The 14,309-nt window shown below is 51.7% G+C and overlaps 1 protein-coding gene across 1 annotated transcript in view; it reads right to left on the reverse strand.

Moving 5' to 3' along the window:
- Positions 1-3,718: 3,718 nt before the first annotated feature.
- The window catches only part of ADAM19 (ADAM metallopeptidase domain 19), a 74,190-nt gene continuing 63,599 nt past the window's right edge, over positions 3,719-14,309 (reverse strand). Inside the window, exons 15-23 of the mRNA XM_090288495.1 lie at positions 13,446-13,554; positions 11,870-12,074; positions 10,065-10,142; positions 9,845-9,953; positions 9,055-9,199; positions 8,176-8,260; positions 7,646-7,870; positions 4,805-4,957; positions 3,719-4,035 (exon numbers count right to left, since the gene is read on the reverse strand). Of these exons, the coding sequence (XP_090144621.1) occupies positions 3,982-4,035; positions 4,805-4,957; positions 7,646-7,870; positions 8,176-8,260; positions 9,055-9,199; positions 9,845-9,953; positions 10,065-10,142; positions 11,870-12,074; positions 13,446-13,554 (1,163 nt within the window). The 3' untranslated portion in view covers positions 3,719-3,981. The remainder of the gene's footprint in view (positions 4,036-4,804; positions 4,958-7,645; positions 7,871-8,175; positions 8,261-9,054; positions 9,200-9,844; positions 9,954-10,064; positions 10,143-11,869; positions 12,075-13,445; positions 13,555-14,309) is intronic.

Genomic DNA, 14,309 nt, shown 5'->3' on the forward strand with positions numbered 1-14,309 from the left:
CGTTTGTGTTTTGATGCCTTTGATGTCAGTAGGCAAACTCATGGCTATGAAAAGTCAGAAGATATAATCAGATATCAAGGACGCCTCCCAGGGCTCTTGTGACGAGTCCGTGAGATCAAGGAGTGCTCAGAGCCTGGCATGTGTTAAGGACTCAGCAAATGTTACCTGCTGTCATGGTTTTTAGGATCCTGTCTCTTAGAGAACCTCAAAACTGAAGGGCAGATCAAATGAGAGAATGAGGGTGGGATTCTTTTGCAGACTGGCTCCAAGAACTAATGGGTGAGTTGTTAGCACGCAGGGCTCTGGAGTCAGAAAGCACACCCACTCTTAGCCCCCGCTCCACGCCCACCCACCCAGCCCAACAGACCTTGGCAAGTCCCCCACTCTTTGAAATGCATGGTCCCTAGCAATTAAGGTGAGAAAAAGAGGGTCTCCGCTGCCTCCTAAAAGCATATTAGGGAATCCCAGGATCATTCATGCCTTTAGTGACCCAAGACCCAATTAAACTGGACCAGCCCATGTCCAAGTGCAAAGAGATGCAGCCCCTTCCATAGGTCCCCAGGAGACCCGAGGCTTCTGTAGAGCTCAGGGAGTACCACCACGGCCTCCTGGGCTGGACTGAGGTCTCTGTGGCACTCTTCTTCTGTGGAGTCCTGATGGGGGACATTCTCCCCAGGCTGAGCAGGACCTCAAAACATGCAAACAAGAAAGAGTTGCCAAGCCAGACAACATTTCAAATGTCAATTTATTTTAATTAAATACAAACAAGGCAAAAAGGCACCATGGCCCATTCAAGTATTTTGCATAGATGTACAAATATTGTAAACAATTAATAGGTGGACGAGAGAGAAGAGGATCTGTTTTCCACGAATAATCTCCCAAATAAAAGAAAATTCACATTGCCCTGGATCCCAGACACTTACACACACAGTGTGGATGGTGTGAGAGGATGTGGGGGAGGGTGACTTTGGGGGCGCTCAGCTTGGAATCTGCAGAACCCCTCTTAGCACCTTTCCAGTTGGCGTCCCCTCGGCTTCCTTGGTGCCCAACAGAGCTGTTATACACGCATTTCACACAATCCCTGGCTTTAGAACTGGTCCCCAATTTAAATATGCAAGTTTTCCACCCCCTCTGCCGAATAGCAAATTAGGACCTAAGTAAGGGGAGGCTTTATTCAAAACGATTTTTGCAAGAGATGGCAAGGGACCCATGAGATCTGCAAACGTCTCAGAGCCGGGGCAGAAGGGGGCTTTTCTCCTAGAGGGAGAGGTAAACAAGGCCAAAGGAACCGAGAGCAAGCAGGTCGCTCCGACCCGGAGCCAGCCAGGTGCCTGGGCTAACATTCCCGCTGAGCCAGGCAGGGAGCCAGGCGCTGTCTCCCTCAAGGTCCCCTGAGGTTTACATTTCAGAGATGGCTCCCAGACTCTTAAGAAAAACATTTCCAGGGTTGTAAAACTGGCAGGAGGCTTAGTTAGCTTTTAGAAAGATTTGTGTACATCTCCATGTGCACACCGGACTGGTTAACTCACTCCGCCAAGCCTCTGTTAAGCTCCTCTCCTTCCCCTCACACTCAGCCTGAGCCAACGTACAGCCCCTGCCCCACAGGGCCGAGCACTCAGATGTCCCTGACTACACTTCTAGCCAAGGTCACTCCTCCCTAGAAACGTAAAGGCCTCTTCTGAGTTTTCGGATGCAGGCAGACCTCGCAGCAGCTTGCCTGGGCATTCTCCCTACCGCAATATTCCCTGCAGTCATCATTTCAAATAAAGTCCCTCCTTCCTTAGGTCCAGATTTACCTTTGTCTTGTTCCTGGGCAGCCACCTCGGCCTGCTGGGATGGCGGTGCCCGGCCCCCTGGACAGAGCCAGGAGTGGAACGTTAGAACCGGCTGCCAAAGTCTATCAAAATGTAAAACTTCAACTGTCTTCCAGTTCACAGTACAGGTTTATGGGATGGAGCTGACATTAAAATAATGGAAAACAGAAACAAAACAAGAAAGCAACAACCCAGATCTCTTCAGTTATGGTTCCAGGTAAGAGTGAACTTCAGGTCCAAAAGGCTCAAGCAGCCACCATGACAGTGGCATTTTCCCTTCTGAGTCGAGAGGGAGGAAAGCTGGACGAGCCACAGGAACATCTGTGAACCACGGGGGTGCCTTTAAGGGTGATGATTTCTTTTTGGCAGGGGTTTTCACCTTCACTTTTCGGGGACCCAGCACTGAGGCCCGGGACAGTTGCAGTAGCACACTTCAACGGCAGGTTGTCCCCTGACTCGGTCGGCAGCAAGGAAAGTAGAGATTTGTCATGGGGGGCGACCAGGGCCCATGTCAGGGAGACAGGGGCATGAACGTCAAGACTCCCTGAGGGAAGAGAACCTTGTTTTCCTGAGATCTTTCTAAAGCCGCCCCACGTGTGTCCCCGGGTGCAGGTCTCCAATCTCCCACTTGTCTACAAACCCAAGAACACCCACTGAGCACCTGTTGTGTGCGGAGAACTGTAAGGGGGTCGGGGTAGAGGGGGAAAGCTCAAGTCTCTTCCTTGCACTGAGGTTTTCAAGAGCCGCACAGCACCTTTCTTGGCGTGGGAGACAGTGCCGGAGAACATTCCAGAGACAAGTCGTCTGATTTAGCAGAGCACCACACAGCCGGCCTTCCCTGCTCCGGGGAGGGCGAGTCCCTCTGGAGCGGCGTCACCCCTCAGGCTGCTCCAAGCACTCTTTCTGTGGGGGCAGGTAAGGGCAGTGAGCAGAGAGAGCACAAGGAAGCAGACCATAAACAGCCTCGCTGGGCCCAGTCAGACTCTGTTCTGTCAGGACCACTGATTGCTGCTTCTCTAGGGACCTGCAGAGACAGGTGCGCTCTCTGCTCAGTAGCCAGACCTAGGGACAGGCTGGGGTTCCTAGGTCAGTGCACCCACTGATGTCCATGGGGACCTTAACTTAGATTTAGGTCAGGGAGTAGTGGGGAGACCCTCCCCCTGCTGAGGTCACAAAACACAATGAAAAATAACTAATGGAGACAGCCCTGGAGGCAGGACCCTGACGTGTAGGTCCCAAGCACCGGAACCCCAGGACGTCAGGACTGCTGAGGGTCCGGCTCTCTGCAGCACCCCGTCCTGGAGGGGAGGGGGTGGGTGGGGTGAAGGGCAGGAGGATCCAAGCAGGGAAGGAAAAATCCAAAGCGCAGGGCACGTGGGAAAGTGTAGAGGAGAACACACGGGCAACCAGGGATGATGAAGAGTCAAGAGTCTAAACCTTTGGCATCAGGGCTCAGAGGAGGCCCAGTGCCCCCCTGCTGTCTACACTGCTTGCAGATAGTACCTTTCCGAGTCAGAGCGACCCGTGTAAATATGGGGGTGTGGGTGTTTGGGAGGGGGGTGAGGAGGGCACTGGACTTGTTCACGTGGCCACAGAGCCAAAAGCTGTGACCCCAGTCAAACTCTGGGCAGGGACACAGCAGTGGCTGGCTGGACCCCTTGTAATCTCAGAGCTACAAAGGGTAGGTAAGTGCCCGCCTCTGTCTAGCCTGGTCCTTCGAGGGACACAGGAGCAATGGAAAGCTCTCGTGTATACGCCCCACCATAGGACGAGGAGGGATGGCTTCTCAAGCTGAGTCCTGACCTGAGGGGCTGAAGGGGGCTTTTCCCAGCTGGGCTCCTTGGCTCAGACAGCCAGGCCGTGGGCACCTTTGAGGTGAGGGGCCAGGTGAAGAGGCTGGAGGAGCTGCCACTCACCCTCTCCTGCACACCCCGCCCCCCACCCCCGGGGCCTGCATATTGCACAAAACAACCCTTGGATGCTAGTGGAGAGTGGTCCCTGTGGGCCTCCCAGGAGCCTGGGGAGGCCCTGAGTCAAGGAGATTTTCAGAGATGCTGCGGCTCCGGAAGGTGGGGAGGCGGGGAGGAGGGCTCAGAGGCGGCCAGACAGTCTTCCAGATTGTGGTGTTCAGAGTCCTCAAGGAGAGGGAGCAGCCCCTTAGACAGGTCTAGATTCTTGAGCTAGTCATCCCCCCGGCCCTGTGTGACCTGTAGTCAGGAAACTGTGGAGAGAAGGAGAGGAGAGGGAGAGAGACGTCAGCTGCCTGCTGACCAGTGGCATCAGGGGGGACTGCCCTCTGGGTTTTGACAGGTCGGACAGGGGACAGCCGGTCAGCAAGACTTTCCTGTGGAGATGTCTGTGACATGTCTGTGAGACATCAACCCTGCATGTTGGTGCCCCCACGCCAAGCTGACTGACAGGCCACCACCCCTGTCCCCGCAAAGCTGCAGCTCAGTCCACAGACTGCCCAGGGCCTCCTGGGAACACAGGGAATCAGCCAGATTCCTCAGCCCCTGCGCCTGGCTCCTAGGACTGGTGGCCGGAGAACATGTCAGCCCAGGGAAGAGGTCATCAGAGGAGCCATTTATGCACCTCCTACCACAGGCTGGCAGTTTACATAAATTAACTGCCTTGACCTTCACAGCAACCCAGGAAGGCTGGCTTCACTGCTTCTCTTTGCCTCTTTCCAGGAAAGGAAACAGACCCAGGGGGGTGACTTGCTCAGGGCCACCCAGCTAGACGCAGGTCCAGGTGTGAAGCCATAGCTCAGTTTCCTATGCATCACCTCTCACACGGAACAAAAAACCCGTATCACCCATTTAAGGGACAGTCATGCAGACACCAAGAAACACTAAGCTTCTGTCCATGGCCTCTGTTCGGGAGGTTCAGCCCTACAATAAGAAGCATGAACTCGGTCTTTCTCAACCACAGCCTTGTCCTCTGGAGCCCTCTGGCTCCAGCTTTTACCTTGAGGGTTGCCACAGACTCACCTTTGGGGCAGGTGCCATCAGAGGCCGGGAGTGCTGAGTCGTCGTGGCAGGGGGCAGCAGTACGGAGGTGCCGCCCGGCCGGGGGAGGTTCTTGCGGCCTGGCACCGGGTTAGCTGGGAGGGCCTTCTGGGGCGGCCGAGGCCTGCAGAAATCCTGCGGAGAAAGCCACAAGCCTCACTCAAAGCCCAGAGGGGCCTGTTCAAAAGAAAATGTTCCCAGTATGCTTACAGACCAAAATCAGATGTAAAGGGATGTACTATACTCTACGGTCCCGTTTAAAAAGGAATTGTGTGCCTATGTGTTTTGATGTTCAGGAAAAAGCCTTTTGGAGAGCAAGTTGGCAGTATCTAATTAAATTAGAGATAATCATTTCCTGATCTAATAATTCCACTCCCTATCACCCATGTTAGAGAACTACCTGCACAGGAACACAAAAGTGAAATGACGAGGACATTCCTTGCAGCACTGTTTGTGACAGCAAAGGAAACGGTCAATGACCATAATTTCTATCAATAGACAAGTTACTGAATTTTTACAGGGACATATGATGCAGCATTTAAAAAGAATGAAGCAGCTGACATGTGCTTCCCAGACAAGGTGAAGCTAAAGGAGTTCATCATCACCAAGCCATTATTATATGAAATGTCAAAGGGACTTTACTTAAGAAAAAGAAGATCAAAACTATGAACCCTAAAATGACAACAAACTCACAACTATCAACAACTGAATCTAAAAAATAAAAACAAAATCCAACTAAGAAAACCAGAATAGGAACAGAATCATAGGCATGGGGATAATTTGGAGGGTTATCAGCTGGGAGGGGGGAGGGGGAGAAATGGGGAAATGGTGCAGGGATTAAGAAGCATAATAGGTTGGTACAAAATAGACAGGAGGATGTTAAGAATAATATAGGAAGGGGTGAAGCCAAAGAACTTATATGCAGGACCCATGGACATGAACTAAGGGGAGTGGGATTGCTGGAGGGATGAGGGGTACTGGGCAGAGGGGAGCAAAGGGGAAAAAATTGGAACTACTGTAACAACATAATGAATACAATATATTTTTAAAAAAGAAACTGAAAAAAATAAAATAAAATTGAAAAATGACTGATTGGCTATGGGGTCACAATGAACAAGAATTCTTTCCCCTCTGCTTGTATATCCCCTCTCACTAAGGCCTTCCCTGACGATCTTACTTAAAATAACAACACCCCACTGCCGGTGTCCCCTCAACCCCGACCTACTCAGTGCCTTGGGGTATGGCTGACACCATCCTCATTCAATAAGCCTCTGTGTGGGTTTTTTAGGAACAATGGTCTGAGTGGACGGCTCCCTCCGCCTCTCCTCTTGCTCTCTGTTCTCCTGTCATACCCATGTCTCCATGCGTTGCTTTCCCCCCTCCTCCCCACCTCTCCCTGTTATGCGCTGAGCAGTGCCCCCTAAAATTCATATGTTGTAGCCCGAACCCTTGGCACCTCAGAATGGGACTGGCTTTGGAGACAGAGCCTTTAAAGAAAAGTGGTTAAGTTAAAATGAGGCCCTGATCCAATCTGACTGGTGTCCTTAGAAGAGGAAAAATTTGGACACACAGGGTGAGCCGGGGGCACACGTGTGTAGGAAACGACTGGATGAGGGCACGGGAGAAGCCAAGGAGAACAGCCTCGGACGGGACCACATCTACGGACACCTTGACCTTGGACATTCAGCCTCCAGATTGAGAGAAAATAAATTTCTGTTGTTTAAGCCAGTCTGTGGTGTTTGCTGAGGCTGCCTGGGCAGACTAATGCCTTCTTATCTTCTAGCTCTTTCCCCTTTCTCCCTCCCTCTCCCCTCCCTTTCTGCACGGCTTTTCCCGTCCCACCCTGCCCCAGATGGGAAAATGGGAAAGCAGAAGCTTCACCTTATCAGAGAACCAAACCTGATGCCCTCGGCTCTGCCAAACCGTGACACTGCCACGTCCCAGGGGCCCTCTGAGACCTGCTGCCAACAGCACAGTCCCTAGGTTCAGAGACAGGCTGGGCTCTGTGGAGCCCTCTGGACACTGCCCAAGAAAAGCAGTCCCTGGAGGAAAATAAGCAAATCCCCTGCTCCACGGTGGTGGGGTCACACCCAAAATACACAGCTCGCCTCAGGAAGGCGGCAGGTCCAGCCACCGCCCTGGAAACATCTGTGTGTGCGCTGTGGGAACTCTGCCAGAAGGGACAGCTGTAGCCACCCAAGTCCAGACACGCCGGTTCAACAGGCAGCGGAGCACCAGGGGTGGGGAGCAGCCCAGACCCCACGCCCACCGCCCAGAGCCGCCTGCCCCTGACCTGCCCCACGGGACACCCCTCATCAGGCTTCCTGCCTGGTGGAGGACTCCAATAGGTGCACTTCAGGGGGACATTACTAAGATGACAGAAGTGTGAGGCCACCAAACTCAGGCTTCGGGGGTCAGAGAAGGCTTCCTGGGAGACAGAGCATCTAAGAGATCTGAGCATGAAGGGTAGCTGGGTGTTTGGAAGGAAGAAAGTGCTTTAGGCAGAAGAAGCAGCCCTTGTAAAGACCTTGAGAAGAAAGAAAGACCACAGGGAACTGAAAGAAGCTAATTTTGGGTGGAAGGTGGGCAATGGCTTGTCATAAAATAGGCCAACCAGGGAGGAGAGCCTCTGCAGTTCAGGTGCTGCCTGGGGAGTATATTCCCCCATAGCCTTTGCTCTTACCCTGCAGCTAGCAGAAGGCAGAAATGGCAGTCAGCTCAGGCTTGGCCAGTTCCACCTCCCCAGCCCTGGTCACTCCCCACTGCCGGCAGCCTTCAAAGCAATGACTGCCCCCAGCCCAAGGTTGCCGAGAATCCACCTACCTGGGAGAGGATGCAGTTTGGTGGAGGGGGCATTGGCCGGCTTGGGGGAGGCCTCCTGGATGACTCCTTCCTCTCTACTTGGGGCCCAGCCCCTGGGGGGTTTCTAGGAGCCCTGATGAGGTGGGCAGGCAACGGCACGGGAGGGGACCCACCATGCAGATAGTCCGGAGGGGGCCGGGGAGGAGGATGGAGGGGCTTCCGTGGGGCTTCAGGGGTGTTGGTCACCTGTATGCATAAGACAGGAATGTTTAAGACAAAGGAACCCTCAATGCACTTAAAAATCCAGGGCTGCCCTTGCAAGATGACCAGAGGCCAAGGTAGAGCAGGGTGACTTGTTCAATGCCTGGGATCCCAGAGGTCAGATGCAACCTTTAAAGTCACTAGGGGATGCCAGAACCAACTGAATGTCTCTAATGCCAAGTAAGTGGCTTTGTTATCAATCTCACCAGGCCACAGAGGCTCTTAGGAAAATCTAGTAGGGTCCTGAGGATAAAGGAAGCAAAGCCAAGTTCAAGGTGCAAAGCCCTTACCTTTCGTTTGCCCTGCGGGGTCTGCAGCTTGAACGTTGGGTTGGCATGGCCAGTTCCACTGTTCTGAGACACCCGGAATGGACAACTAATAACAAGGAATGGGGGAAGAAGGGAAGGAGGGTGACCACTGAGGGTCAGTGCCTGAGTCCCCTCTTACCCAACCGCGGCTAGTAAACAGCTGAATCTTCCCCCTAATCTGGTAGAGGAAGTAGGATCAGTCCCCTTGAGCCCCAGCTCTCTAAGTGTGAAGATATGTGTGGCCAATGGAGAACCTCCAGGGCAAAGAGTTGGCTTTATACAAAGCAGAGTTTTCCTCCTAAGACCTGTCTCCCACAAGGAGACAGGATGTCATCAGCGACCAACTGATCCCCTTTAGGCATCGATTCACAAGGACCTGTTTTTAAAATCCCCTCCAAGACAACTGTGATTTAATACAGGACTCAGAGGCTAGACATCTTCACTGTGTCAAGGAACAAATAGCTTTAAAAAGAACCTAGAACAGTCTTTGTCTTGAGCGGATGTCCAGCCACCCCTGTGAGTGTATCGGGATACTCATCCCTTCTCTGTCTCCTCAGTTTCCTGCTCTTTAAAATGGGGAGCAAATTGATTAGATAAAGGGTTGAAAACAGATTTCTTCCACTTGAATTGGTTGGGGGCATTCTGCTGAGGATTCTGAAGTGATGACCAGGCTCAGAAGAGAATGCGTACAGCAAGGCCAACGAGCAAGGCTGCCACGGCCTCGGAGCGCGGCCGAGGGGAGGGCGGGGCGTGCACCTTGCACTGGCCTTCCCTGAATTAGACCCACTGCCACCAACTTTTTCACCCGAAAGCTCTGTGCCCCACAATGGACCCCGAGTCCTTCACAGCACCCCATCGTACCTGAACTGTTGCCTTAACTTGGAGGGAAGGGCGAAGGGCTTGAGGTGGCTCAGCTTGCTGTTCTGTTTGCAGCAGTGGTACAGCAGCGCCAGGACCGCCAGCGCGAAGATGGCGGAGAATACTCCGGCGAGCACGGGACCCACACCTGCCAGGAGCAGAACCCGAGAGACTGAGACGCTGGCTGGGCCCCAGCGGTGGACTCCAAACCACATATTCTGATTCTTCTTCAGAATACTGATTCGCATTTCATGTGTATTACCTACTTCAACATGAAAGTTATAATAAAAATAATTTTTTCAGAGGCTTGGAAACCAATGGGTTAGAATCCTTGAGATTTCCAGTGAAAAACTAAATTTTTCTGAGTGGTTCACAAGTTTAAGCTTTGTTCATCTCAGGGAATCTAAACCATCATAATGTGCTGCAAGGTCGCGATTACCTTTAAGTGGCTGAGGAGGACTTGCTGCCCCTCCACCCCAGCCCCAAAAGGATGAGATCACTCAGTAACCTGCAGTCTGCCTTAATCTCTGTCTCTGTCTCTGTCTCTGTCTCTCTCGGATTCGCTCTCCTCAGTAGGAACGACAGAGGACGAGCAACTGAACTGAACCCCACACCGGGCTGCCAGCTGCAGCTGCTCCTCTTCCTTTGTTCCCACTTGGCCCCTTGCTTTTGTTCCCTCATTTACAAAATCTGGACAATGAAGCTGACCCATTAGCCCTCTGTAACAGGCCGCCTGTCCCCGTGGCGCCAACCCCTCCTCGGGGCAGAGGCCCCGAGCAGGCCCAGCACTCACCCTCGGGGGGCATGGGCCCGCTGTCGATGCTGCCCCCCTGGCCGGGGGTGTCGCAGAAGGGGGGCGCCCAGCCCGGGAAGCAGTGGCAGTTCTGGTTATTGTTGCAGACCTGGAGGGAGGGCCGGGCAGAGGCATCAGCACCCTGGAGAGCTCCAGCCTCCCACAGGGCCTGCACCCGGGACACCCTCGCTGCGGCGCCCAGAATCCTGGGTACACATACCCCATGGCCATTGCACTTCTTCCCGCAGCCTGCCGTTTCAAAGAAGGAGGTGTTCCTGCACTGTCCCTCGAAGCAAATCTGCAGTGAGGAGGAAACCGAGGCGGAGGTTCAGCTCAATCTGGAACACGCGGGGCTCAGGAAGGCCGCCCGCCTCAGGTTACTACAGTGACAATCTGAAAACCGGAACAGCCAAGGACTGGACCGTAGTTAACCAGATTCCACTACTACTTGGTGATTGGTGAGAAAACAACAAATAGTATATTGTTAAATCATTATATCTAATGACAAATTTGTGTTATTATATGTTGGTTATATGTTAGTTACTTAATTGTATATTAATATGTCGTCGTCAGCGGCGGCAGCCGTCCGTCTCGAGAGACGATGGTGTAGCTTCTTAAGAGTCTATCTGCACCGCCGAGAATGGCTGTGCAGTCCGACTCGGGAGTGACATGGTATCTGTCTCCTCCCGTGTTGAATCGACATCTTGCGATGACGCTGGAGTGTCCTCTCCAGTGAAGCTACAGAGCCTGGGCAGGATGATATGGAGGGTCTGCTGTTGCCCATGCAGCAGACCCCCCTCTCTTCGCAGCTGAAGGGTCCAAGGGAAAGACGGAGTCAATACAGCTTGGCTTCAGGTGCGCTGCAGGAGTTGCCGGTGTTGACTACAACGTCAAACCGCCTTAGGGACTCCGGCTCCGGATTTTCTGTCAGGGTTTACTCCCTTAGCCTTTCCCCTGAAGAGGTATGCCGCAAGGCAGCGGAGGTTTTTTGGAGTCAGAGTTTTCCTTCTCTGATGTGCCCTGACTGGAAGATCGAACCAGCGACACTTAGCTCGCAGGCCGACGCTCAATCCACTGAGCCAAACCAGCCAGGGTTATTAATATGTACTAATTTAAATATTAAACTTAAAAATAATGATGATGGGGGCAGCAGTCTACTCTGTGCCTAGCGCTATACCGTATCGTATCGGCAGCCGTCCGTCTCGAGAGACGATGGTGTAGCTTCCCAAGAGTCTATCTGCACCGCCGAGAATGGTTGTGCAGTCCGACTCGGGAGTGACACGGTATCTGCCTCCTCCCGTGTTGAATCGACATCTTGTGATGACGCTGGAGTGTCCTCTCCAGTGAAGCTGAAGCTACAGAGCCTGGGCAGGGTGATATGGAGGGTCTGCTGTTGCCCAAGCAGCAGACCCCCCCTCTCTTCGCAGCTGAAGGGTCCAAGGGAAAGACGGAGTCAATACAGCTTGGCTTCAGGTGCGCTGCAGGAGTTGCCGGTGTTGACTACAATGTCAAACCGCCTTAGGGACTCCGGCTCCGGATTTTCTGTCAGGGTTTACTCCCTTAGCCTTTCCCCTGAAGAGGTATGCCGCAAGGCAGCGGAGGTTTTTTGGAGTCAGAGTTTTCCTTCTCTGATGTGCCCTGACTGGAAGATCGAACCAGCGACACTTAGCTCGCAGGCCGACGCTCAATCCACTGAGCCAAACAAGCCAGCGCTATACCAATTGCTATATATATATATATATATATATATTTTTTTTTTTTTTAATAATTTCATTCTCATAGTTAACTCTGAGATGGGTACCACGATTTTCCCCAGGTTTCCCTAACTCCTAGTCTAGTCCATCGCTTAATTCATACGATAATGATGAGGACAAAAGTGCTAATGACAATGGCTGGCCCAGCGAGGCTCGGAGATGCTGGGCTAGCTGGGATCTGAGCCTGGGCGTCCTCCCTCCAGAGCTCACGCTCCTCAGCCACTGCCCTCTGCAGCCCAGTCCCTGAGTGAAGCTGCAGGAAGGGACTCACATGGTTGTGGCCACACTTGGTTCCGGTCATCACCAGGCCTGGGTCCAGAATGTCACCCTCCTCCCCGGGACTTCGGTAGACATGGGTGCCCCGGCATCGGACCTGCCTCCCATTCATGATGATGGTGGTATCGATGGGGACTGCATTGGACTCCAGAGGCCGGGCCTCAGAACTCTGACACTGGATCTTCCCACACTTGGCATCTCTGGGTCCGAGAGAGGAGAGAGAGAGAGAGAGAGAGAGAGAGAGAGAGAGAAGGAGGTCACACCAGAGGCTGGGGAAGAGCTGGGGCATAGGAGAGCTTAGTATTTCTTGACCAAGACAGCAGGCTTCCAAGCCTGGGGAAGGGTCAAAGGGGCAATGCGCATGCTCTAGAGACCCACCAGGTGGACTTAGACCAAGGGAAGGAAACAGGATCCTTGTCCCTGAGCAGATCCAGGCCAAGAACTGGCCTTAGGAAGTCCTCTTTACTGCAAGGACAACAGCCTGATGGAGTAACCTGTCCCCTTATGGCCCTTGGACCCATGCACCCAGGTGTTGCAACCATAAGCCTGGTGTCATCCCAGAATCCCTATTCTCCCTTACTCTTGGGTTCAAGCAATTTTTAGGCCCTGTCAATCCTCCCTCCTATATATTGACTCGAATTCACACCATCATCCTCTCTTATCTGGACACCAGGAAACTGATCTCTCCGCCTCCAGTTTGGCACCTTGGGAATCTAATTTCCAAGTTGCTCTCAAGTCAAATTCAAACTCTCTCAGCCATGTGTTCAAGATTTTTTTATGATCTGGTCCCTGTTTAATTATCTAGTCTCATTTCTAAGCAGCCCCCTCTACACTGCGCTCCAACAAATTGTTATCAGTTCTTAGACCATTGTTTTTTCACTCTTCATATCTCCCTGCCGGGGACCCTCTCCCATGTACCAGCTCCACTCTCCACCCTATTCAGCTGGATAGTTTGCCCAGCTCTCAGCTTAAGCATCACTTCCTTTGGGAAACCACCCCTACTCACTAAGATCGGGTTGGGTCGCTTTCTCTACATGTCCATTATTGCACTGCATTGTTAATTAAAAGTTCCATGTACTCACCATGGTATCTGGCACATGGTACACCTCAATAGATAAGGGGTAGGTGAACAGATGGATGAATAGATGGATGGGAGGCTGGTTGGCTGGAATGAATGAATGAGTGAATGAATGAATGAGTGAGTGAATGAATGAATAAATGAGTGAATGAATGAGTTAATGAATGATGGGCTATTCAGATGAGGGTATAATTAGCACCCTCCAGAAGAAGTGACCCAAGAAGGCTGATACCCTGCCCTACTAGAAAGGTCCCCAAAGGAAGTCTGACCAGCTTTCTAGGAAGCATTGCCACCCACACCCTGCCTCTGACTTCCTTAGGGCTGAATGGGGTATTGTCCAAAAGCGGGCCTGGAAGAGATGACTGATTGCGAACAATTTATTTAGAGGTCCAGCTCTGGGGCCAGCCAAGCTGCCGAGCTGGCGAAAGCGAGGACGGAGCAGGAATCGCTTCGTTACCCCTCAACTCATGGGGGTCTGCCCTACGGTCATCACCTCAAGTTGCACTTCTTGTGTTCCCCATTCATGTCCTTCCCACAGTTTCCAAAGGTGTCCCCTGCCACATTCACCTTCTCGAAGCAGAGATCAGGAGCAGGCCGGGCTCCTGAGTGGGCGAGAAACATTTATCAGTACACTAGCCAACATGAGTAGAAGTCAGAAGCCCCTTCAAGGGCAAAGCTAGTGTCAAGGTTAAGAAAGCCTTTTGGGAGAGAATATTCAGCCTTTGCTTCCTGTACCCCCACCATCAGCTTATTCCATTTTTACTCACAGGAAAAGGTTTTATATCAGTTCTTTATACCTTCTTGAGGTTTTATATCTGTGAATTTGTATGTTAAGCCTTCTCTCTAATAAAGAAGCTTTGTCCTTTCCCAGGATTTTTAAAAATAGGTAATACATATGCAAAATTTAAAAGAAATAAAGTTATGCCTTGGGAATTTTTCTAACTAGCCATTACAGTTCTTACTTCCCTACATCCTGGAGAAGTCATCGCAATTAACAATGTATCTTCTACAGATTTCTATGTATCTTCTAGATATAATTCTTGTGCATCTTTCAGAGATAATTTCTCTGATGAAGAATGACAGCATAGTCTATTCACTGTTCTGCCTCTTGCACTGTTCACGTAATTCATTGTGGGAGATGGTTTTCTTCAGTACACACAGAGCTGCCTCCTTTTATTCTGCTGCATCACGCTCCCCTTCGTGGATGTACCAGAATTAATTTAATTGGTCCCTATAATGGATGTATATAGCTATTGTTATAACTAACAACACTGCAATATTCATCCTCATGAATTTATCTTCACATACATGTTCAAGTACAGTGGAAGATACATTCCTAAGTAGAATGGGTCTAATG

Source organism: Furipterus horrens, unplaced genomic scaffold, assembly GCF_987537825.1.
Source record: "Furipterus horrens unplaced genomic scaffold, mFurHor1.1.pri manual_scaffold_10, whole genome shotgun sequence".
NCBI classification, from domain to species: domain Eukaryota; kingdom Metazoa; phylum Chordata; class Mammalia; order Chiroptera; family Furipteridae; genus Furipterus; species Furipterus horrens.